This window comes from Molothrus ater, chromosome 1, assembly GCF_012460135.2.
Source record: "Molothrus ater isolate BHLD 08-10-18 breed brown headed cowbird chromosome 1, BPBGC_Mater_1.1, whole genome shotgun sequence".
NCBI classification, from domain to species: Eukaryota; Metazoa; Chordata; class Aves; order Passeriformes; family Icteridae; genus Molothrus; species Molothrus ater.
Genome location: NC_050478.2, coordinates 6707538 through 6728171, shown reverse-complemented (window position 1 = coordinate 6728171; position 20634 = coordinate 6707538). Strand labels below are relative to the sequence as shown.

General features: G+C 40.9%; 1 protein-coding gene across 6 annotated transcripts in view; it reads left to right on the top strand.

The window, feature by feature from the left end:
* The window catches only part of PRKAG2 (protein kinase AMP-activated non-catalytic subunit gamma 2), a 216488-nt gene that overhangs the window by 174206 nt on the left and 21648 nt on the right, over positions 1-20634 (top strand). For all 6 annotated transcript variants that reach the window (XM_036399135.2, XM_036399140.2, XM_036399155.2 and 3 more), the window contains one exon: positions 12761-12870. In XM_036399135.2, coding sequence (XP_036255028.1) covers positions 12761-12870 — 110 coding nt within the window. The remainder of the gene's footprint in view (positions 1-12760; positions 12871-20634) is intronic.

Genomic DNA, 20634 nt, shown 5'->3' with positions numbered 1-20634 from the left:
CAGCTCTTTGAAGAGCTTCCCTGCAGAACCTCCCTTGTCCAGAAGCTGCTTGGTTTGATAGTGGGGCTGGTAAACAACTGCTTGATAGGAGGTTGAGACTTTGGCCAATATCATCTCAGTTTCCTGGTTTAGAGTTATTGAGTTCACAGTGTTTTGTGCTTGAACAGGGATAGACCTGGAAGATGTGACAGTGTCAGTGTGGCCTTGTAGGTGACTCCAAAATGCTGTTTGTTACTTGTCTGTGACTGCTGTTTGTTATTTGTCTGTGACTGCTCTGCTGAGCACTACCAGGATGGAGAAGGGTGGCTACAGAGTGTTTCCCTTAAGAAACTTCCTGGGGGATGTGCTCCAATGTTCTATCCAACAGATTTTTTTAATGCCCTGCACATTCATAGGCAGGACAGTACAGATGGAACAGGATAATTGTCTTGGTGGTTTGATTCTTTCTGCTGTTAAATTTGGCTGATAAGTCAATGCTCTTGGAAAACCTCCTGCCTTGGGGCATGGCTGAGTTCTACGTGGAGGTGACTTGGTTTGAACTGAAGTAATGCCAGTGTGACAGGAATGACAGCAGAATATTTGCATCAGTTGGCTCAATCTAACTGTGCTAAACAATCTTAAATAGTTCTGCTTACTAATCATCTGCAGCAGACGTGGGTGTTCTGTAAGACAGGACTTTTCATGAAGTGCTCTGTGGTTTTGATAATGTGAGGGTGCATGATCACAGTGTTTGGAGCCTCAGCTCATGACACTGACATCAGTTCTGCTGTTTGTTTAGGAGCTTGGTCTTTGGGTAGCAATGACCTGTCTGCAGGTACTTTGTTGATTTGAATATTTTTAGCTTCCAGAATGTACAACTCTATTAGCATTGCATGGGTTTAGAGAAGTAGTTGAGTCTGAAACATGAAGAGATGCATTTCCAGAGTAAGTACAGGAGCTGATGGCATTGTTTTTCAGAGCAGTTCTTGTATCTTGAAACAAAATATTCCTTTCCATACTGAGACTGTTTGCCTTGGGTGCCTGTTGTGGTGGGTTTCACTGTAGTGTTTTACTGCACTGTACTGTTTTCTTTAGTTTCTTCTACTGTACAGTAAAACTGTACTGTTTTACTTTACAGGAGACTGACAAATGGAAAATCTGACAATTCAGGGGAAAATCCTTCTGTGGAAGGGTTGGACTAATGGCTGGGACTAACATAAAGCCAAAGCAGTTTAATACAAGCCTGACTATGTTAGAGCAAAGTCAAATTTGTCTTTTAGACATCCAGCTTGGCATCTAGATGGAGTTTTGGAAAGCTTAAATTACCTTGTCCTTCTAAGAGTGGACCACATCTAAAAGGTTTTTGAGTATGTTGTGGATATCTTCAGGGTAGCTTCTGAATACTGTTTGAATACAACTAACTTGATTGTAGGTTCTTTTCCTCCTCTGCTGATTTTTTTGTGGATTTTACTTTTTCAGTGAACCAGTTGGGTGATTTTACCAATTTTGACTGTGGCAGAGGTTAATGGTACTCCTACATTTTGTCTAAAAGCAATCTTCCTGTGCTATAGACCACTGGTTTTACTTGTGATGTAGTTTTCTCTTTGTCTTTTTAAGGTGTTTTTTAAGTTGTGTTAGGTTGGGGTTTTGGGGGTTTTTTTTGTTTGTTTGGTTTGTTTGTTTGTTTCTTTTGGTTGGTTGGGGTTTTTTTACAAAATTATTATTTTCCTTTTCTCTTTGTATTGTGACAGAGTATTTAGTTCTGACACTGGGCATTTTAAGAAATAGAATGAAAAAGGTGTTTTTTCCTACCAGTCCCTCACACTGGCATTCTTTTCTGCTGTTTATTTTGAATTTCTACTGCTGTAAAGACAGAGAGAAAAGAGATGTCTGAGCTGCTGGAGAAGGGAGCAAACTGAGATGGGCATAGGAAAAGGCCATTTATGAGGAAACCATCAGGTTTTGCTCATTTAACTCAGTAAAAGGAAAACCAAGAAGGGATAACACTGTGTGTATGAAAATATCCTAGAAGGGATGGGAAGGGGGTAAACACTGGGGAGGGAAATTAAATGAAGAACAACATTGGCACAATAATAAATGGATTTAAACTCTTCCTATAAGAGCTTTGAAACACTATTCTAACTTCCAGCATAGGTACTGTAGGATGGGGTTGTAGGATAGATTTAATGCTTTGGCTCAGTTCAGGGTGGAGGGTGATCACTCACAGCAAGGGATTGTGTGGCTGCCTTTGATAGAAGTCTCTGAATGCCAGAGTGCAGAAAGTGAGTGCTCTGCTCTACACAAGCAGTTCCATGGATCTCCCCTGCCACAGCCTTGCTTGAACTTCTCTAGTATAATTTTGAGTCAGTTCCTGAAAAAAAATAAGTCAAAAAGAACCTCTCCAAAACTCCAGTGCTACTCTGTATAGACATCAGGTCAGCTTTGGGAAGAGTTGCAGTTTATCTATGGTATAGAGAAAAAATCAATAATACCTGTAAAATGGGTTCCAGAAAACTGTTTCTGAATACATTGAATGTGTGTTGGATGTCACCTGCTTGAGTTACAGAGCTCTTGGTTCATTTTCTGTGTAGCTTCAGGCTACACCTGCTGTAGGTAAATCTCCTAAGTGGTATATTGAAACAGAACACTCAATAGCCTATTAAACTGTACATACAGATTCATAAATTTTTATAAGAAATGCCAATAATAGGTGTTAGAAGGTGTTGGCATAGGGAGGGAAGGAGAAGTGTGCAAGGGCAAATTAGAGAGAAATGAAAATGTAAATACCTCATTATTAAAAGCTTCAACTTTAGATGTTGTAAGTAATTAGGATTTGAGACCAGCAATTTATTAGACTTCACAAAACTGTTTCTCCAGCAAACTTAGTCCAAAGTCCTTATGGCTGAAATCTTAAAAAAAGCATTTCTCCCTTAAAGCATTGATCCTTTGGGTTTAGTCTTCAGTGGAAGATTGCCTCCAGATTAAATATTTGCCCTGTTCAGTAGGGATATGGCTGCAGCTTGTGAAGATGCTGTGTGCTCATTTTGAAAATGCTTCTTGTGTGATTAATGTTTTGGTTAACATGAGGTTTGATCTTAAATGAATTCCTAGAAGACTTAAATGACTACTTATTTTCTAAAAGTAGTTTGTGCAAACTGTGTATCTAGTAGGACTTGGGCTTGTTTTAAAGATACAGCAAAAATTCAAATTGTTGACTAATCTTGCAGCAGAGATACTGGCTGGTTTATTCTCTCATTAATCACATACCTTGAAGTTCCCTTGAATCCAGCTCTGCACAGAGTGGTTGCTGATATTAATATTCAGAAGTTTAATACCATTTTTAGTTTCTTGCCTTTCGTGTCTCGCAATCTCGAAGAGCAGGCCCACATTCCAGACAGGCGACATCTTAATTTAGATCTTTGTTTGGGATGCTTAGGGAAAAATGGTAGTGCCTGTTGTCAAGGGAAAATCTTGAACATGGTTTAGAAAATTCTTCAGGTCAGCTTATTCTTTGTTGTGGTGAAAATCCTAGAAGCATTAAGGTTGCAGGCTGAAGTTGCTACCTTTATTCACAAAACCACAGTGATGCTTTTCTCAAAGTACAGACCTTTGACCAGCAGTTGATGTAAGAGATACAGAGCTGTTTCAAAAGTATTTTTCAAAAGGATTCAGTTGGGCTTATGGTACTGTTTACCAGTTAGGTCCTAAACAAGGCACCTCTTGCTTGTACACAAATAAGTTTCCCTGCCTGCCTGGACAAGGAACTTCAGAGTTACTATGATGAGCTCAGGAATGTGGAGTTTCTTAAGTTGCCCATCACTTTTTTTTGTCTGTCTCAAATCTCACAATAATCATTTGCTTATCCACACTTGCAGTAGAGAGCTACAGTAAAATAGAAGTGTTAACTTTGCCCAGTTACCAGGACTTAACTAACACCACTATAGAGGAACAAAATTCAGGGCAGGATTTTGAAGCGTGCTGTGAATGTAAGCCTGCAAAGCAATCCAAATCTCATTGTTTCAAGTAATTGTTTGTAACACTTTTCTCTTACAAGTCTTAGGTACTGCTGGATTTTGAAGACATGTAGGTATCTAAACCTCAAAACCAGCAAAGTGGATCTTTTGAAGTATTGTCAAGAACTAATAACTGTTTTGTTCTAAGGAGGATGTGCTTTTGGAGACACTTGTCTCATTTCTTGTTTAGGACCTTTAAGGAAGGAGGTTGTACAGTGTCCTAAGGTTGCTTTGTTCTGTCTAACCAGCTTGTGGAATGCATTAATAGCTCTCCAGCACCTGTGGTGGTTTTTTTGTTTGCCTATTGTTTTGTTTAAGCAAACTGCCTTTTCTTCTTCATTTCTGCTGTAGCAAATTAAGTTAATAACAAGGTAATTCTCTCTCAGTAGTGGTGGTGTTTAGTTACTCCATAATTTGCACTCTTCCAGTTGAATGTTTTTTTCAGATTTTGGTATTTTCTGAAAAATTGTATTATCCCCAATCCACTTCTAAATTCAGGTTGAAGATACTGTGAAGTTTCAAGTTTTGCAACCATTTCAAACTCTTACTGCAAGCTCTTTAAAGTGTGGTCTGTTCCTGTTTTGAAGATCACTAAAGAGAATGTTGAATAAAATGAAGTCTTGATCCCCTGATACTCAGTTGTAATGGGAGGTATCAAACTCCTGGTAAGAACACTTCCAGGGTGAGTTGTAGAAATGTCAAGTCCTGCACTATGAGCTTGCATTGCCATTCTGCACCACCTGATTTGCATGAGGTGGGCCTTGCAAATGTTCCAGCTTGGGAAGAGTTTGAACTGGAGTCCATGTCTTGTTAAGAACACACAGTTGTCATCCAGTCTTGCAAACCCACTGGAAAAAAAGCATATTTCTAGTTTTGCTGCAGCTGGGATTGCTTGTTAGGCAGCTGCCATGGGGTGACTCTACTCTGTCTTCTCATGCAGTGATATCCATGCTTGCTTTAAAATTAGTGTCTCAAGCATGCTGTGATCTTTTTACTATTATTTCTATTTTGTGTCTTCCTTCTTTTTCATCCAGTTGATCATTTTATTCTGGGTAAAAGCTGTTAGTCTGAACTGTTCTGACACAGCTGTGTTGACTTTATTCTTTGCTTTTGATGAGCTGCCTTTGTTGGTGCTTACAAATACACTGGTCTTAATAACTTGCTTCAATACACTCCTAAGAATTCTGACTGGGTTTGAATTTGTTTGGCTTTCCTATAGACTGGTAGTATATCTTCTCCTTCATGAACTTGCAGAGTTCAGGAATGGTTGCTTTTAGTTGGGATGATTCCTGTTTACACACATAATAACCTGCTGTCTCTGCATGAAGCAACTCCTTGTGACAAGATGAGAAAACATCTCAATTACCTTGCTGATCCAAAGTGACTGAACAGTTGCACTGACTCTGGAATTCAGCAAACACTAAAATGTGTGCAAAAAAAACAACAAAGGTAGATGCACACAACAGTGAAGCTTATGTTTTAAAGTGTCTTAAGCAATTCTGAGTATAGTTCTTAAATATGTGTTCTGGTTTCTTTTAGCTTGTTACTGTTATTAGAAGGATTGTCCTTTGTCTGAAGACCTGAGTAACAAGACAGCACATTTACTTCTGTATTCACTGTTATTTATCTGCTCATGTATCTGTTCTCCTCTCTTATTTTCTGTGCCTCTGGACCCTCTTCCTATTTGCAGGATGAGGTGCAGTTAGCAAGGGAGAGCTCACTTACTCTATTGTAGTTCCTGTGTGCTCACACTTCTTTTTGAAGCACTTTCCCTCTGTCACATCATATATCCATGCTGGAATATACAAGTGAATTCATCTTGGAGCACTGAAGAAGCTCCTGATACTGATCTCCAGATACATTTCCTATCACTTCTTTGTATCAGAGTTTCTTACATCTGTAAACTTGCTGTAATCTTTATCTGCCAGCTCAGGCATTCCTTTTGATGAGGGTGGGAAATGTTCAATCTGCAGCATCCATGCCCTATAGCCCGTGGCTGCATGAATAATGCCACTGTGTAACTTCAATGTGTGGTCTTCCAGAATATTTTTCTTTCTGAGAACTGCAAAGAGCTTTAAAATAAAGTCTTGTTTCTGTCTCTACATCCTTTCTTCCTGTTCCTTGCATTTGAAAGCCTTTCAGCTTGTGATGGAGTTGCCAACTTCTATCACTGTCATCATATTATTTCCTTTATATTGGACTGTAAACCTGTTTGTTTTTTCCCATGTATAATTGGAAGTAGTACATTGCTAGTCTTGGCTGCCATCTCTGCAACAAAGTTTTGTCAAGCATGTTCTAAAACTTTTGGGGTTGTCCTGTGTAAAGCCAAGAGCTGGACTCTGATCTTTGTGGGTCCCTTCCAAGGATATTCTCTGGTTCTGTGATGTATCTCCTGCCACATAGACAGGTATTCTTGTGACCATCTCTTCCTGCTCTTTCTCTCTTTTTTACCACTTAGTCTTACCCTGTGGCTGATTACATGGGTGGTTATTTTGGTGGTGTTTTTTTTCTTTTTCTGAGATAAGTTTCCTCATGAATAAACAGAAATCAGATACAGAAAATGATACAGCACAACAGTGCTTCTTTTCTCCTGTGCTTGCCCTTCTTAAATTATGTTAGTGTTCTCTTCCTACCAAGTCTGACATTGATTCAGCTTCTGGTGTCTGGTTTCTTGTCCACTGTTTCCAGTGTTCTTGGCTCTTCAGCAGACAGCTCAGCAGACTGAGCAGTCATACCCCCTTACTGTGTTATTCTGTACAAAATTGCAGTTTCTTGCACTTCTCTGCCAGCCCCTTGGTTCCCTTTTTCACTGGATATGCCACAAACATTTTAATTTGTGCAGCATTCAAACCTAGCTAAGAACCTGCTAAATATTTGTCTTGCAGAAGGTAGGCTGAAGTGAAGCTCTTGCTCATGATCACAGCAACATGCTGTACACAGCAATTACTGGATGAATCTGTTCCTGTCTGTCCCTTTGCTGAGGAATGCTGGTCAAATCCTACCTAATTTGATCCCCAGAACATTATTCTAGAAACCCTGCTTCATTCAGATGCCTCTATTTCCCTTAAAAGCTGTGTTCCAGGGCCTGGTGGTGAGGAATAGTTTATGGTTCCTTCTGAGTGGTGTCACTGTTGCTCTTGGAGTGGATGAACTGTATCCATTGTGGATGTTCCTGTCCAGATCTGTGTTATGTTAGTGACTTATGCTGGAACTCCTACAATCTCCAGCACTGTGAAAGCTGTGTGGGAGGTTTTCAAGGATATTAAGGAACTCCTTCAGTAAATTCAGACCAGGAGTTATCAGAAACTTTAAAGCCAGTTTTGGTGACAGCTTTCAGATAAAACCACAGTCAGAAGAACAATTTACAAGGTTAATGATGTCTTTTACCTGTTGTATTCTCTGCCAAGAGTTATCTGTAACAGGAGGGAGAGAGGGTGACTTGTCCTGGCTTTTTGAAGTGATTGCTCACCCTGGTGTCTTCTGGCAGCACTTGGCACAGCTAAGCTGATCTTTGCTGTGGGTGCTCTCATTGTTCTGGGTAGCTTCTAGTGTAAGGAAAGGGCAGGTGATATATAAATATGTGTGTGTGTTTATATATACATATAAGAATAGTATAGAGTACTTTGGCATAGCACCTTTCAATACAGTTTATCAGTATAATTACACTGATAAATTTGACTTAATGTATTGCTGTTGGATTAGTTCCATAGTAAACATTGTGATGAAAAAAATATTTGGTCTTTAGTATTTTCATTCTCTGGCATCTGAAATTTGATATTTAGTACATCATGCAACTTTTAAAATAGAAGTATGGCTTGGAGTGCCCTGAAATGTAGATATGTATGTGTGCAGTAACAGAAAATAAAATGTGTTTTCCCCTAACTAGGTTGTTTAGTACAAGTGGGAACATCACAAAACTACATTTCTACTTCCCCATTTCCTTTTATCTATTGGACCTGGCTGAGGGGAGATGATTATGCCAATAGTAGTCAGGGTGAAAAGTAGTGCTGGGAGTGCTTAGCTCAGCTTCTGCTGCTCTAAGAGAATTCTTAAGCTTTTTAAGTTGTATGGTTTCCATACTGATTCTTATTAAAAAATCAGGCAGAATGGTGCAATTACTGGGTATATTTGTGGTTTCTGTCTTCCTGCAAGCTGTTCACCAGGCTAGGCAGTTAGCTGAGCGTATAATTTGCATACTTCTCTCTGCTGTTTTTTTCCTTACTTTTTAAAGGGCCTTTAAAATTTGGCCATTAATTTCATATGAAACTTTGAGAAGTCAGTTATACTAGCAGTTGTTCAGGTTAATAAGAATGTTTAGGTTCTTAAGTTTGAATTCTTCAAATGACTGAGAGTTGCCAGAGGTCCCAGCCCTCAATCTAAGCATGAGGACAGGGTTATGGAGAGCTGCTGTAGCATGGCTGTGGTGGAATTAACACTTTAAAGAAGGTGAGAGAACCCAGCCTCTGTGGAACTATTTCTTTTAAATACTCCTGGAACCAATGAATGAACTTGAAATATGACTGGATACCAGGAGCATAACACAGCTGAAACATTAAATATAGTAGGAGAGGTCCTGATGTTGTATTGTTGAGATCTGGAAGCACTTTTGGTCCAGGATCTTGTTGGGCCATCCCAGTAGGAACACAGCCTAGAAATGCAGCCTGTGGCTTGCAAGAGACACTTCTGAGGAACTTTCTCTAGGTTTTTATGTTGCAGTATTTGGAAGCTTTTCCATGACTGTTGACATTATATTCCTATTCTCCATCTGCAGGCACTTCTTTTTTTTTGTTTGTTTGTTTGGGGGTTTTTTTGTTGTTTTTTTTTTTTTTTGGTGGTGGTTTTTTTGTTTGTTTTTTTGTTTTTTCCTCTTCTTTTTTTCTGCTTTTGAAGACCTTGAAATTCTGAGAGGAAATCACCCTGCAGGAAATCATCTTGCATTTCTGAGAGGAAATCACCCAGGCAAAGGCATGAGTGGACCTGAAGGATTTTTTCAGTAGATCTGAGGAAATGGCTTCAGCAATGCTGCAGAAGTTTCTGTGTCATTCATGAGTGTTCAGATGGTAGTTCTACCTTAGAGCTCTCTGAATAGAGAATTATGCTTAGTACTGAGTCCCACTGCAATCTGAGTCAGTATTGATGAATAATTAATCTATCAAAAAAAAAAAAGACCTAGATGCTCTTGTAAATAACATCTACTGGGTGAAATAAAAAACAAAAGCATGTCTGATTTTGTAGTGAAGGGTGGGAGAAAGAGAGAAAGTAAAAATCATTTTGGTGAATAAGACTGAGGAGCAGAGTGGCAAAAATACAAATAGATTGATTTTCTACTCTTTAAAGGATCTCTAACAGTAGGAGCAAATAAAATGCCAATGCAGAGAATTTACTCTGTAAAAGCCTGTATGACAAGGTGCTCAACTTCAGCTGTCTGACAGGGTTTATTTGTAACCTTCCAGGTGACTTGTCCTTCTTTTCTATTAAAAATTGCAAAAAACAGCACTGGGAATTTGGATATTTTTGCCTTCACCTTGTGGAGAGGGGTGCACATGGCCAATGTCCACTTGCAAAATAACTTGCAGCTGAATCTTCAGGAGATCAGCTTGCATGAGTGTGCACCCCCACAGAAATACACATTCAGCTCCTTATTAGTGGATTCTTCTCCTCCCTGATCCTGCTCTAGATTCAGATGCCTCCTGCTGGGAATCTGCTCTGTGAGCCAGCTGATCTGCAGAGGATGAGCTGTGGAGAGCTGAGCTTTGGCTGGAGGCAGTGCTGTGCTCACATCTCCTGCATGCTGGGCAGATGATCTCGGGTGCAGATCAGAGATGATGTGCAGAGGCTGAGGAGGTTGTAAGTCAGGCCAGGAGGGATCTGTCCACGTCCTTCCAAAGGAAATACTGCTCTGCAGGTGCTGCAGAGGCCTCAGAATGAATGGGCAGGGAAAATATATTTGGTAGTCCCCAGGAAGGTTTGGTAGCCCCCAGGAGGGTTTCCTGGCCCCTAGGAGGGTTTGGTGACCACCAGGAGGGTTTAGTAGTCTCCAGGCATGTTTGGTGGCCTCCAGAAGAGTTTTGTTGCCACTGGCAGGGTTTGGTGGCCCCAAGAGGGTTTGGTGGCCCTGGCAGGGTTTGGTGTCCCCCAGGAGGTTAGAAGTAGCCCCCATGAGGGTTTGATGGCCCCCAAGAGGGTTTGGTGGCCCTGGAGATGTTTGGTAGCCGCCAGGAGGGTTTGGTGGCCCTGGCAGGGTTTGGCTGTCAAATCCTGCCAGGGCCACCAAACACTGGCAGGGCCACCAAACCCTCCTGGCAGTCAGCAAAACCTCCTTGGGGCCACTAAACCCTCCTTGAGGCTACCAAACCCTGCCAAGGCCCCCAAACCCTCCTGGAGGCCACCAAATAAAACTGGAAGAGACTAAGCAGGTAATAAAGTAGAAGTATCCTCATGGAGATGAGGGTGTTCTGATTTGATCAGTTATATTTGCAGCACAGTGGTGCTTGGATACAACCCAAAGCACTGGAAGGGGAGAGAAACTTTAAAGAGGATTATGCCCTCCCTGTGCAAGGTGTGAGTGCATCCCTGAGATGTGCTGAGCTTAGGTTTGGGAGAGCTTTTTCTCCATTGAACACCTGTGTGTGTACATTAATATACACATAATCCACAGTACCTGCACAAGGAATTGGGCTGTGGCAGCTGCTGAGCATTCCCAGGCAGCTGAAGGTGTTACAAGGTCTTTAATGCCCTTTCCAGTGGGCACTTGATGGAGTTGTGTGGGACGTGAGAGTTAAATCAGTGCTGCTGATTTTTGCATGTTCAGTTAGTAACTAATAAAGTGGTGCATTGTACTTCCTTACAGTATAAGGATCTTCTGTAGAAATAAACCTCAGCTCCAGCTGGACAATTTGATCCTTGTCCAGATCCTGCTAGAGTTTCCTAGCTATTTACAGGGGTGTTAACAGTGCTCACAGATGGCTATCTCATGCTTCTGAGTATTTTTAATTGTAACTTTGCAGTTAAAGTTAAAGGGAAGCAGTCCCTTTGTGGTGTCTCCCCTGAGCTGGAAGACAGCACAAGGTGAGATAACATTTAACCATTCCTTTGCATCTGGGTGGGGATTGTTGAGGTCCAGCTGAGGTTGTGTTTGGAAGGTGGGAATGTGTGGTAAGTGAGAGGAGGGTTTATGGACACAGCCTTCACTGTGCTGTTGAGAGTTCCTGGTTGTGGCTGCCATGAGCAGCCTCCCCTGATGGAATTGTTCTGGCTCACAGTTACCGTGCTCATCCTGATACATTTAAAAATTGTTAGTGAGTTGGCAAGACTCTGTGGAGCCATGATGTGCTTTTTTTCAGCTGGTTGTTTTATGGTTTATAGAATCTTTGAATCATTTAGGTTGGAAAGAAACCTCTTAAGATCATCAAGTCCAACTGTTAACACCATGTTCACCATCCCATGTTGAACATGCCCAGGGATGGTGATTCCACTGTTCTGGTGGAATTTGAGGTGTTCCTATGCTTGTTTCTATCTGTAGTATCTTAATTGTTTACAAACTTGAGATTGAAGTAAATAAGGGCTCTTGGGACTGCACTTAGGATTGTAGAAGCAACCATAACTTTCTAAAGACCAGACTTATTGATTATTTATTTAGTTATTATTTTAAGAGTAATGGGAGTAGGAAATTAATTACTTTCTCAGTGTGTAGAAGATGCTGGATCTTGGAGCAGCCACCTGTAGGGGAAATCCAGCTTTGCTTCTGTAAATTTGGACTAAAAAGGCTGTGCTGAGCCATTTGGTGGAAATGACAATTTATCCAGAGCAAGAAAACTGATTTTGAGCAAATCTAGCAAATGAGGATTTTGAGTTTTTAACTCCTTACTATGAAGTTCTTTAATGGTCAGTAGGTGCTTCAAGGAGTTTTTTAATTTGTTGTCTTTTATATTGTGCTCTTCAAAAGTGTAATATGTGTCCAAGTTTCTGTGGAATTAATCCAGGGTCTAAAGGGCACATCTCTGATGGAGGGATTATCCTTGACCGAGTTCTAGGTACCTGCTGGAAAGAATAGAGAGCCAAACAGCCTAAAAAAGAAAAAGGTTAATGTACCTTAGCAAATCTAAGGGTTGTATGCACATGCATCTGAACAAATGCAAAGGAAATTTAAGGTAATATGGATGGGATTGCATGTCCTTGCTACAGACATGCAGCACTAAAACCATTCCAGCCACATGGATCCTGGGTTTATAAACAAAGTGTTGGAGTTGTGATGCTCTGTGTAGCCTGAAGAGAATGGAGCTGATTACAGAACTTGCCTGATGCCTCTTTAGAAAATAGAAAATTGCAATTGAAAAGTGAAACAGGTAGTGGTAAAGATTCAAGAAATACTAATTTAAGGAGCTTGAGTTAGTCAAGCCCAACACTTTCAAAGTGTCTTCCTCTGTATATAATAGTGTTGAGATGCATGTTCCTGTAGGTTGCTGTTAGGGGAAAAAAAAAAGAGATTTTTTAAGAATGTAACTCTCCAGCATGGAGGTCCTTTCTCATCAAAGAAGAACAATGCATTTTGTCTTTGTTACATTTAATCTGAAAGGAAAGAGAGTCTGAAATGCAGAGTGCAAACCTGTGACTGTCTGTCCAGATCTGAAAGTGTGAATTTGAGTTTCACTTTAGGGTTGTCCTTCTGCACGATGGTTGATTCAGTTGATTTGGCATGTTTTTTTACTACTCTTTTTTTTTTTTTCTAAGGTTACTTAAATAAAACAACACAATGTTTTTACTTGCAGCACTTGAAGAATCGGAAAGTGACATTTATGTGCGATTCATGAGGTCACACAAGTGTTATGACATTGTTCCAACAAGCTCTAAGCTTGTTGTTTTCGACACTACGCTACAAGTGAGTATTCTCCTTTCGGTCTGCCTTTGCTTGCAGTTCATTTTTGTTTTTTTTAATGAGTGTTTCCTGATTGTTAAATGAAATTTGATCTTCTGAAGAGAAGCACTGCCATCGTGCTGTGCTTTGACTGTACAAAATTATATTGTTTCTGCTGTGTCTTTCATGTTGTGCCAGAGGAGGAGCTGGGGGAAGACATCCTAGCAGAACAGAAAGAGGGGATGTAATCTGGTTTGCAGTTGAAATCTCTAGCTAAAACCAAAAATTTCAGATGAGCCCAAATTTATATTGGCTTCTTCATGGTTACCTGAATCTTTATGGAGGCATTTGGTGTAAAATCCTCGTGCAACAGCTGAGGAGTACCCAGGTGCTGTGAGGCTGTTCCTGCTGTACTGATAAGACAGTTTAGGACTCCAATGGATGGCTTAATTATGCAAATTATTACATTCTCCAGAAAATTTTTGTTTTCAGCTTCTCATTTTGCATTTAATCAGTAAATCATCTGCTAGACTCTTGGCTCTGTCTGAAGAGTTTGTTTGCCAAAAGAAGGCATTAGCTGCCTGCTATAGAAACAGACTAATCTGTTCTGCCGTGTGGTACAAAGCTGTGGCTTTCTTTGTTTCCTGGATTTTGCAGTTGGTATTTTTTTGCTTGCTTTGGTTTCTTGCTGTTTCAGTGTGTTTTCCCTTGTAAAGATGCTCAAATTCTGACTTAACTAAGCCCATTTAGTAATTTTGGTCTGGAATGTGCTACTCAGACCTCAGCTTTCCGTAGTCAGAGGCAGCCAAGTAACAGATACTCAGTCCCAAAACATTCACAGACCCATCTTGTGTATCAGATAATTGTATATAGTGCTGGATTGAGTGCTGTGATCTGAAAAGTGGAAAATCTACATTGACTTTTTCACCATCTTAGAGAGGGGAAAGTTCTGCAGTGTTTCCTTTCTTCTGCCTGGAAGAGAGGATGACTGTCAGCTCTTGAGTAAAAAATTTAGACCTCTTTAACCTGAAAAATTAGATTTAGGATGATGGGGTTCATTCTTTCAGCTCTTCTCAAAGACTCTTGGCCTCCTTTTCATTCCAGAAGATATTTTTTCCTCACACTATGCTGGGAGTTGGTATCTGCAGTGGGCATGACCCACAACCTGCACTGTCAGTGCTCCCCTGGGTCACTGCTGCAGTTGGAGGGATGATTGTTCTTTATTCCATTTACCAGTTCATCTTGAGGCTGTTGGGACAGGTCACTGATTCTTTTTGGAGTTTCCAGATCTCTTGATGAAAGACATAATGCCAGATACCAGTTTTCATTGCTGGAGCTGTGCTGAGAAAATGCTATTAATGTCAAGAAGTGAGAGTTTCCTCTCCTGGGGGTGAGCCAGTGTGAGGTAACAGCTGGGGAAACTGTCAGTGAGTGAGCCTTGGGAGTTTCAACATAAAGGAGAACTGGTAATTTAATGGTAATGGAAAACCTCCCACCAGCATTTCACCAAAATCCCTGTCTTGTTTGGCATCCTGAGAACAAAGTCTGATCATGGAGTCTCATTCTCAGTCTGCTTCTCCAGGTATTTGAAAGCAGTTGTGGTAGAAGGGAAGTCTGGAGTTGTTCATTCAGACTCTAGTGTACAATAAATATGGACCAAATCTTGAGTTTGTATTGCTGGTGAGGAGCTTTTTCCCCCTCTGAACTGCTTTTTTTTTTGACTTTGCATTATTACATGTAATCCCTTGCATTACTTTTAATTTATAAAGTTATAAACTTTATAAATTAAAGTTGACTTTTAATATTTTACAGAGTTCTCTTCCAGCATGGGCACTCTCTTCCAACTTAGCAGGTTTTGCAGAACTATTTAAGAAAACACTAAGAAGGGAAATCTGAATGCTTCCCAAGCTTACACTGTTAGGAGGTCTTTTAAATATTTCTGTTCAGTATTTCTGTTTAGTTCTTTACCTGGCACCCTGTGTTCATGTTCACCAATCATTCAGCTTGATTGTTGTGGCTGGTGCACAACCATGTATGGAATTTGAAAATAGAACAGCATTTTTTATTTGTCTAAAATAGCAGAATAAGTACATGGTGGAGAATTAACCCAATAAGGGTGGTCAAATAAAATTTCTAAACTGTTTCCTTGCATTTTAATTTTTAATGTATAAATTACTTATTGTCCTGTAGTTCAGGACTTTGTATCAGTTAATACTTTGAAAACACAGCTCTGAAACTGACACTCTTCAGTGTCCATGAATCCTCTCAAATGGATATTTGTCTTTCCTGGCTCTGTTTCTTTCCTACCCATATCAGTGTTTCACCTAATATAAAAACAAATAAACACAAAACACCCACCAAAAAAAAAAAAAAAGACCTGATGCCTTGAAAAAGTTCTCCAGTGATTTGAATTCAAGTTTTTATTAATATTAGAACTAAAACACACAATTTAGGAGCTCACTTCTTGCCTCCCTTAATATAAGTTAGTAATCATCAGTGGAGGAAGAAGAAAAAATGGAGCTGGGTTGTGTTCTCATGGCATCCTTTGAAAGATTCCAGATTTTGGATTTTTGTTTGGGAACAGTGTCCCATCTCCCTCTGCTGGTCAGCGATCACAGCACACATCATATGTTCCTACCCTGGAAAATGATTCCTGAGATACTTTGGGAAGTATTCTAAACCTGTTGTTAGTTGGGGGAAAATTGGAGATGTTACCCTTATATAACAGGGCACCAGTCATACCACTGAAGCAACACTGATTCATAAAAGTAAATATTTAGTCTCAGTGTCTGTGAGGGAATTAGGATGAGGTTTCAAAGGGAATCTTGTTTTAGCCCTAAGAGGGGATGGTGAGGTGCCCTTACACTGGAAATAGAAGGAAGGCTTTAAATGGCAGAAATAGCAGCTACTGAAGAGCAGCAAAGGGCTGAGAGCCTCTTCAGCCCTGTTGTGTGTCAGTCAGGTGTGGGGAGCTTGGCTCCAGCAGGGCTGGCTCAGCTCTGTGTGCTGCAGTGTGCAGAGCACAGGGTGCTGTGCTCCTCTGTCACCTGCACACTGTGGCTGTCACAGCTGGGCTGTGGCTCCTGCACCTCTGTAGCAATGCTGCAAGGGCCCTGACAAAGGAGGAATGATGAGGAGGACTCAACTGATATCAGAAGGCTTATTAATTACTTTATTATACTATAATATTCTATACATCTAAAACTGAATCTGTTAAGTTCTTAGCTCTGTACACAACTGTATATACTGTACTGAATTTTGTGACTGTCACCTGACAGTCCTGACACACACACTCCTGAGAGGCCAAGGAAACAAAATACCATGATTTTGGGTAAACAGTCTCCAAATTGCATTCTACTTTTGCACAAACACAGGCACAGCAAATGATACTGTGTTTTCATTTCTGAAGGAAATTGTGTTTTCTTTCCATTCCAAAAAAGAATTGTGTTTTCTTTCTCTGATGTTCAGAGAATGTGAAACCTAGAAATATTCTTGGGAAGAACTGTGCCTTGATTTTCTCTGTGAAGAGAAATGTGGCTGCTCACCTCTGCTGGCCATCAGCTCGTGTGATGCAGGAGAGCAGGGCAGTGTGCCCCTTGGCACCCAGCACGCACACTGAATAAATGCAGTGTGCTGAGCCCTGCTCTGCTCACCTGCCTGAGGCCAGCTAGCACAGCTCAGTTGGCCTCAGTGAGGTTTCACCAGGAGCTTCCCCAAACCAGGATCTGCCTCTGCTCTGCCTGCCTGGAGTGGTGCCTGGCCCATCTGAGCCCTGGAAGTGGCAGATGTTGCCTGGGAAAATGTTTGCTGGCACAGTTTTCTTGATTTAGACTGACAGTGGACTGTTCTTTCACCTTTTCAGTTTATTAATACTTATTTGCTCCTCATAAATATTTATGGAATAATATTGAGCTTTGTGGCCGTGCCTTTCCCTGCCTGGGACCCACGAGTGCTCCTTGTTTGTGACAAGCTGCTGCCTTTGGCTTTTCCCAGGGAAGATACTGTCTTTGCTTGGCACACATGAAAGCCACTTCATAAAGTCTGATCTGACCAGGAAGGGAGTCAGGAGACAATTAGATGTTATGAGCTTTCTTATGAAGTCTGGAAATTTGACTCTGTGGGTGATGGGGAAATTGGGCAAGTTGCAACATTGTACAGCTCACAGTGGATAAACTTTCTCATCTTTTACACATCTCCTGAGATGTGAACAGGAGAATAAACCCTCCACAGCCCCTAGGAGGGGTTAGGGAGGTTGCCCTTGAAGGGCTGCTCTAAGACTGTGCTTCTTCATTCTAATGATGCTTAATGTAAATGGCTCTGGATTGTTTTTATGATAGACTTCAGGAAATCACTGAGCTGAATTTGGATTTGTTGGTCAGCAGCTTGTGTCTTCAGCCCAGCATGTGAGCACTGTCATTTGGTGTGTAGATGATCTGGGGGAAGGAGGGTACACCCAGGGCTGCCTTTTCTTTCTTTTTGTTGGTTTTGACCTGTGTCAGGTACATACAGTGACACAGCAATCTGATCTTTGCCTTTGATGGTAAACAAAACAATTCCTGTATTAAGTAAAAGATGAATGAAATATAACACTTTGTTGACATTCTGTCTGCCAGGTTACTTTGTCTAACATAATCTAATGTGATTTCAGTTTTTCCTTGTTGCTGCATGCATCTGGTTTTTTTAGAGGCCAATACATTCCCTCCCCACCCCATCCTGAACTGTATTAGCATTTTTTAAGGAAATGCCTCTTACCTAGCTTATAGCAATCTCTGAAGCTTAACTCCAAAAGCTTTCTTAAGGCCAAATTTTTGTCTGACCTTGAAAGAAATGTATTAATTTGTTGTGGCTTTGCCCAGACTACACAAAGATGAGAAGGATTAGCTTGTTTTCTAGCACAGAGCAATTAACCCTTGAAGAGGAGTGTAGAAGGTGAGTGTTAGATGGGGACTTCCCTGCTTTGTATCAAGCAGCAATCTGCAGTCCCAAGAATGATCTGCTAGCAGATGTAGTGGCTGTGTCCTGTGGAGTTTGGGGTCAAAAGCTCTGTCTAATCTTTGACTAAATTTTAGTCTTACCTGTTACAAGTAAATTTGGGTTTTAATAATAAAACATACATAGCTTTTGCTCACCATGACCTTGAAACTGTTTTTTAAAGCATTTGTCCAGCACTTCTTCATAAACTAATAAAAATTCCACATGTTTATGTGGAAACAGTCATCAGAATAAACTTTCAGAATCCTAAAGACTCTTTCCTTTTATTTACTTTTGTATGCAGAAGAAATCTTTGTGTGACTCAGTTAAATTATTTAACCTGTCTGTTTAATGAAATTACCTAAGTTGTTAATGGACCAGATGTTGTTATCACCAGTGCAGGCTTTTGTCAGAACCTGTCACTCTAGTAAAGAGCTCAAATAATTTTCTACCACTTAACTAAAAAAAAAAAACCAAACAAACATTTAAACAATGTTCTGGAAACTTCTTTAGTGATTTGACCAGCTGGCAGTAATATACCTTGTAACTTCTACAGAGCATGCAATGGATTCAACATTAGAAGAATGGAAGAGGATTTATATTTCTCTTCCTTGGGCTGACTCTGTTCAGTAAATGGATTTATTATTCTGATTCTCCCCAGGTCATTCTTGACTGGGGTGTTGCCTCTCTCCACGGTAATGAGATAAATCAGGCTTCCAGGAATAATGCTCCAGGATGGTTTGCTCCCAGAACCACAGAGCAGACTCTGGCTCTGCTGTCACACAGCTCTACAAAGGGGCTGCCTGTCTGTTCCTTAGCTGGCCTTGAGGCTTCTCCCTGGTGAAGCTGCTGCTGTCTGCATTTCTGAGGAGTGTGAATACCCCTCCTTGCTAGCCCTGCCCACAGAGCTGTAAGAGAATCATCTGATTTAGCTTCTAACCAGCATGTGGGCTGAGGCAGTGGAGCAGCCACATAAAAGCTCCCTTCATTGAGATCAGGCTGGAATCACTACCATAATATGGGAAGGCTGTTGTGTTTCTTCAGAGCTTCTCCTATTGCTGGTATACAAGCATAGGAGTTTGATTCCTGCAGCTCTGAAAATCAATAGGGAACACTCATTGGCATCGTGGATATTGGAGGAATGATGGTGTCACTTAAACAGAAATTTCTACAGAGGGTGTAGGTGAGGTGTTGTGCTTGGCTGAGTGAAAGTTACATATCATTCTTCCTGCCTTCTCTGCCCCATCACCACTTTTTGGATAAGATCTTAATCTGTGAAGGAATTTCTGTGCCCTTCCCCATGCAGCTGATCCCACTGGCTCTGCCCCTCAGATTGACCTGATGTTCCCTCTTAGCCCATTGTGGTGTGAAATCTGACAGCAGAAAGCTCCAGTCTGGGCACACTGACACAGAGCATCAGTGCAGGACTTGGTTTGGTGCCTTTGGCTGCACTGGGACCTTTCCATGGGCATGTGGTGTGGGGAGGAATTCTGCATGTGGACATGGCATCTGCTCCAAGGGGAGAAATCTAGAATATGTGCTTAGTTTTAACTGGAGGATGAGACTCTACCTGCTACTTTTGGGGTTTGGCTTGGCCCTGAAGGGTATTAAACCATCACATCTCACATTTTACTCAGCTATGGTGATAAGAAATGCATGATCTACCCAGGAGTGCTCCCTTTCCATCACCTGCAAAAGATAAATTAATTTTGATCTGGTTTCATACGAGCTTTCCAAAATTGAACCTGAGCTAGAGGACCTGACTATGAATGTTTATTGGTTGGGGTTTTTCAGATGTTGAAGCAAGTGTAGCTGCCCAGTTAATAACAGGTTTGTCCAGTGTTTCTCCAATCTACTTGGTAAGGTAAAGGAGGAAATTCTACTTGATATGGTCCGAGAGTGCTTGTCCCTTGATGAAAGTCTTTATTGTCCTTAAGTAGCCTCTTGGTTTGACAGCATAGTCCTTTGAGAAGGAAATGCTTCTAACAAATTCATAGACCAAAGAAAAAATCATTGGAAAATGAATTTGAATGCAGCAGTCACAATGCTGAGGTGGTTGGTTGTGTTCTTCATACTGGTTTAATCTCCCCAGACAAATCAGTTTATAAAAACACTGGATTATATAAATGTCCCAGAAGAGAGATTTTTAACTTTTTTAAATAGCTCCTTTACAGGACTGTAGTTCTCTGTGACTTGGAAAGATGTCTGGATTGGGCATCACAACTTTATTTGAAGGGGAAAAAAAGGAATTGCAAGTTAAATATGCTTCCCAATGTGAATTGCTTCAAAGTGAAATTGCCTTGTGGAATTGGAGAATATTTAGCTTGTACTGCTTTTGTATTATCAGGATGGTAATTGTGGGATCTGGTGATGAATGCAGGAGTATTCCAACTTAGCTCATAGAAAAAGTCCTTTAAAGGTGATGCCAAGAGCAAGGAAGAGGAGAGCTGTCCAAAGAGCTCTGTGGCAAAGTTATATTTTCAACTTAGTAAAGTGTTCATAACATGTTCCCAAAGAATATTTCATGAGCTTAGTTCAGGTGGCAGCCTTGTAGAGAGGAAGCACTGCCTGAAATCCTGGTGATGTGAGGGAGTAGCAGGGGAGATGTGCTACACACCTGTCTGCTGGAGCAGGACCATCAGCTTTACCTGCAGAAGGTTTTTCTTTTTCCTCTCTTGGAGACTTGCTAAGATTTGGGCAGCCAGAGAACTTGCCGTGCTACTGAAAGAAGCACAGTCCTGTTTATGTTTGGCTAGAAACTGTTGCCTCATTCAGGAGTCTTGGCTCATAAAACACACTTGAACCAAGGGAATAAAG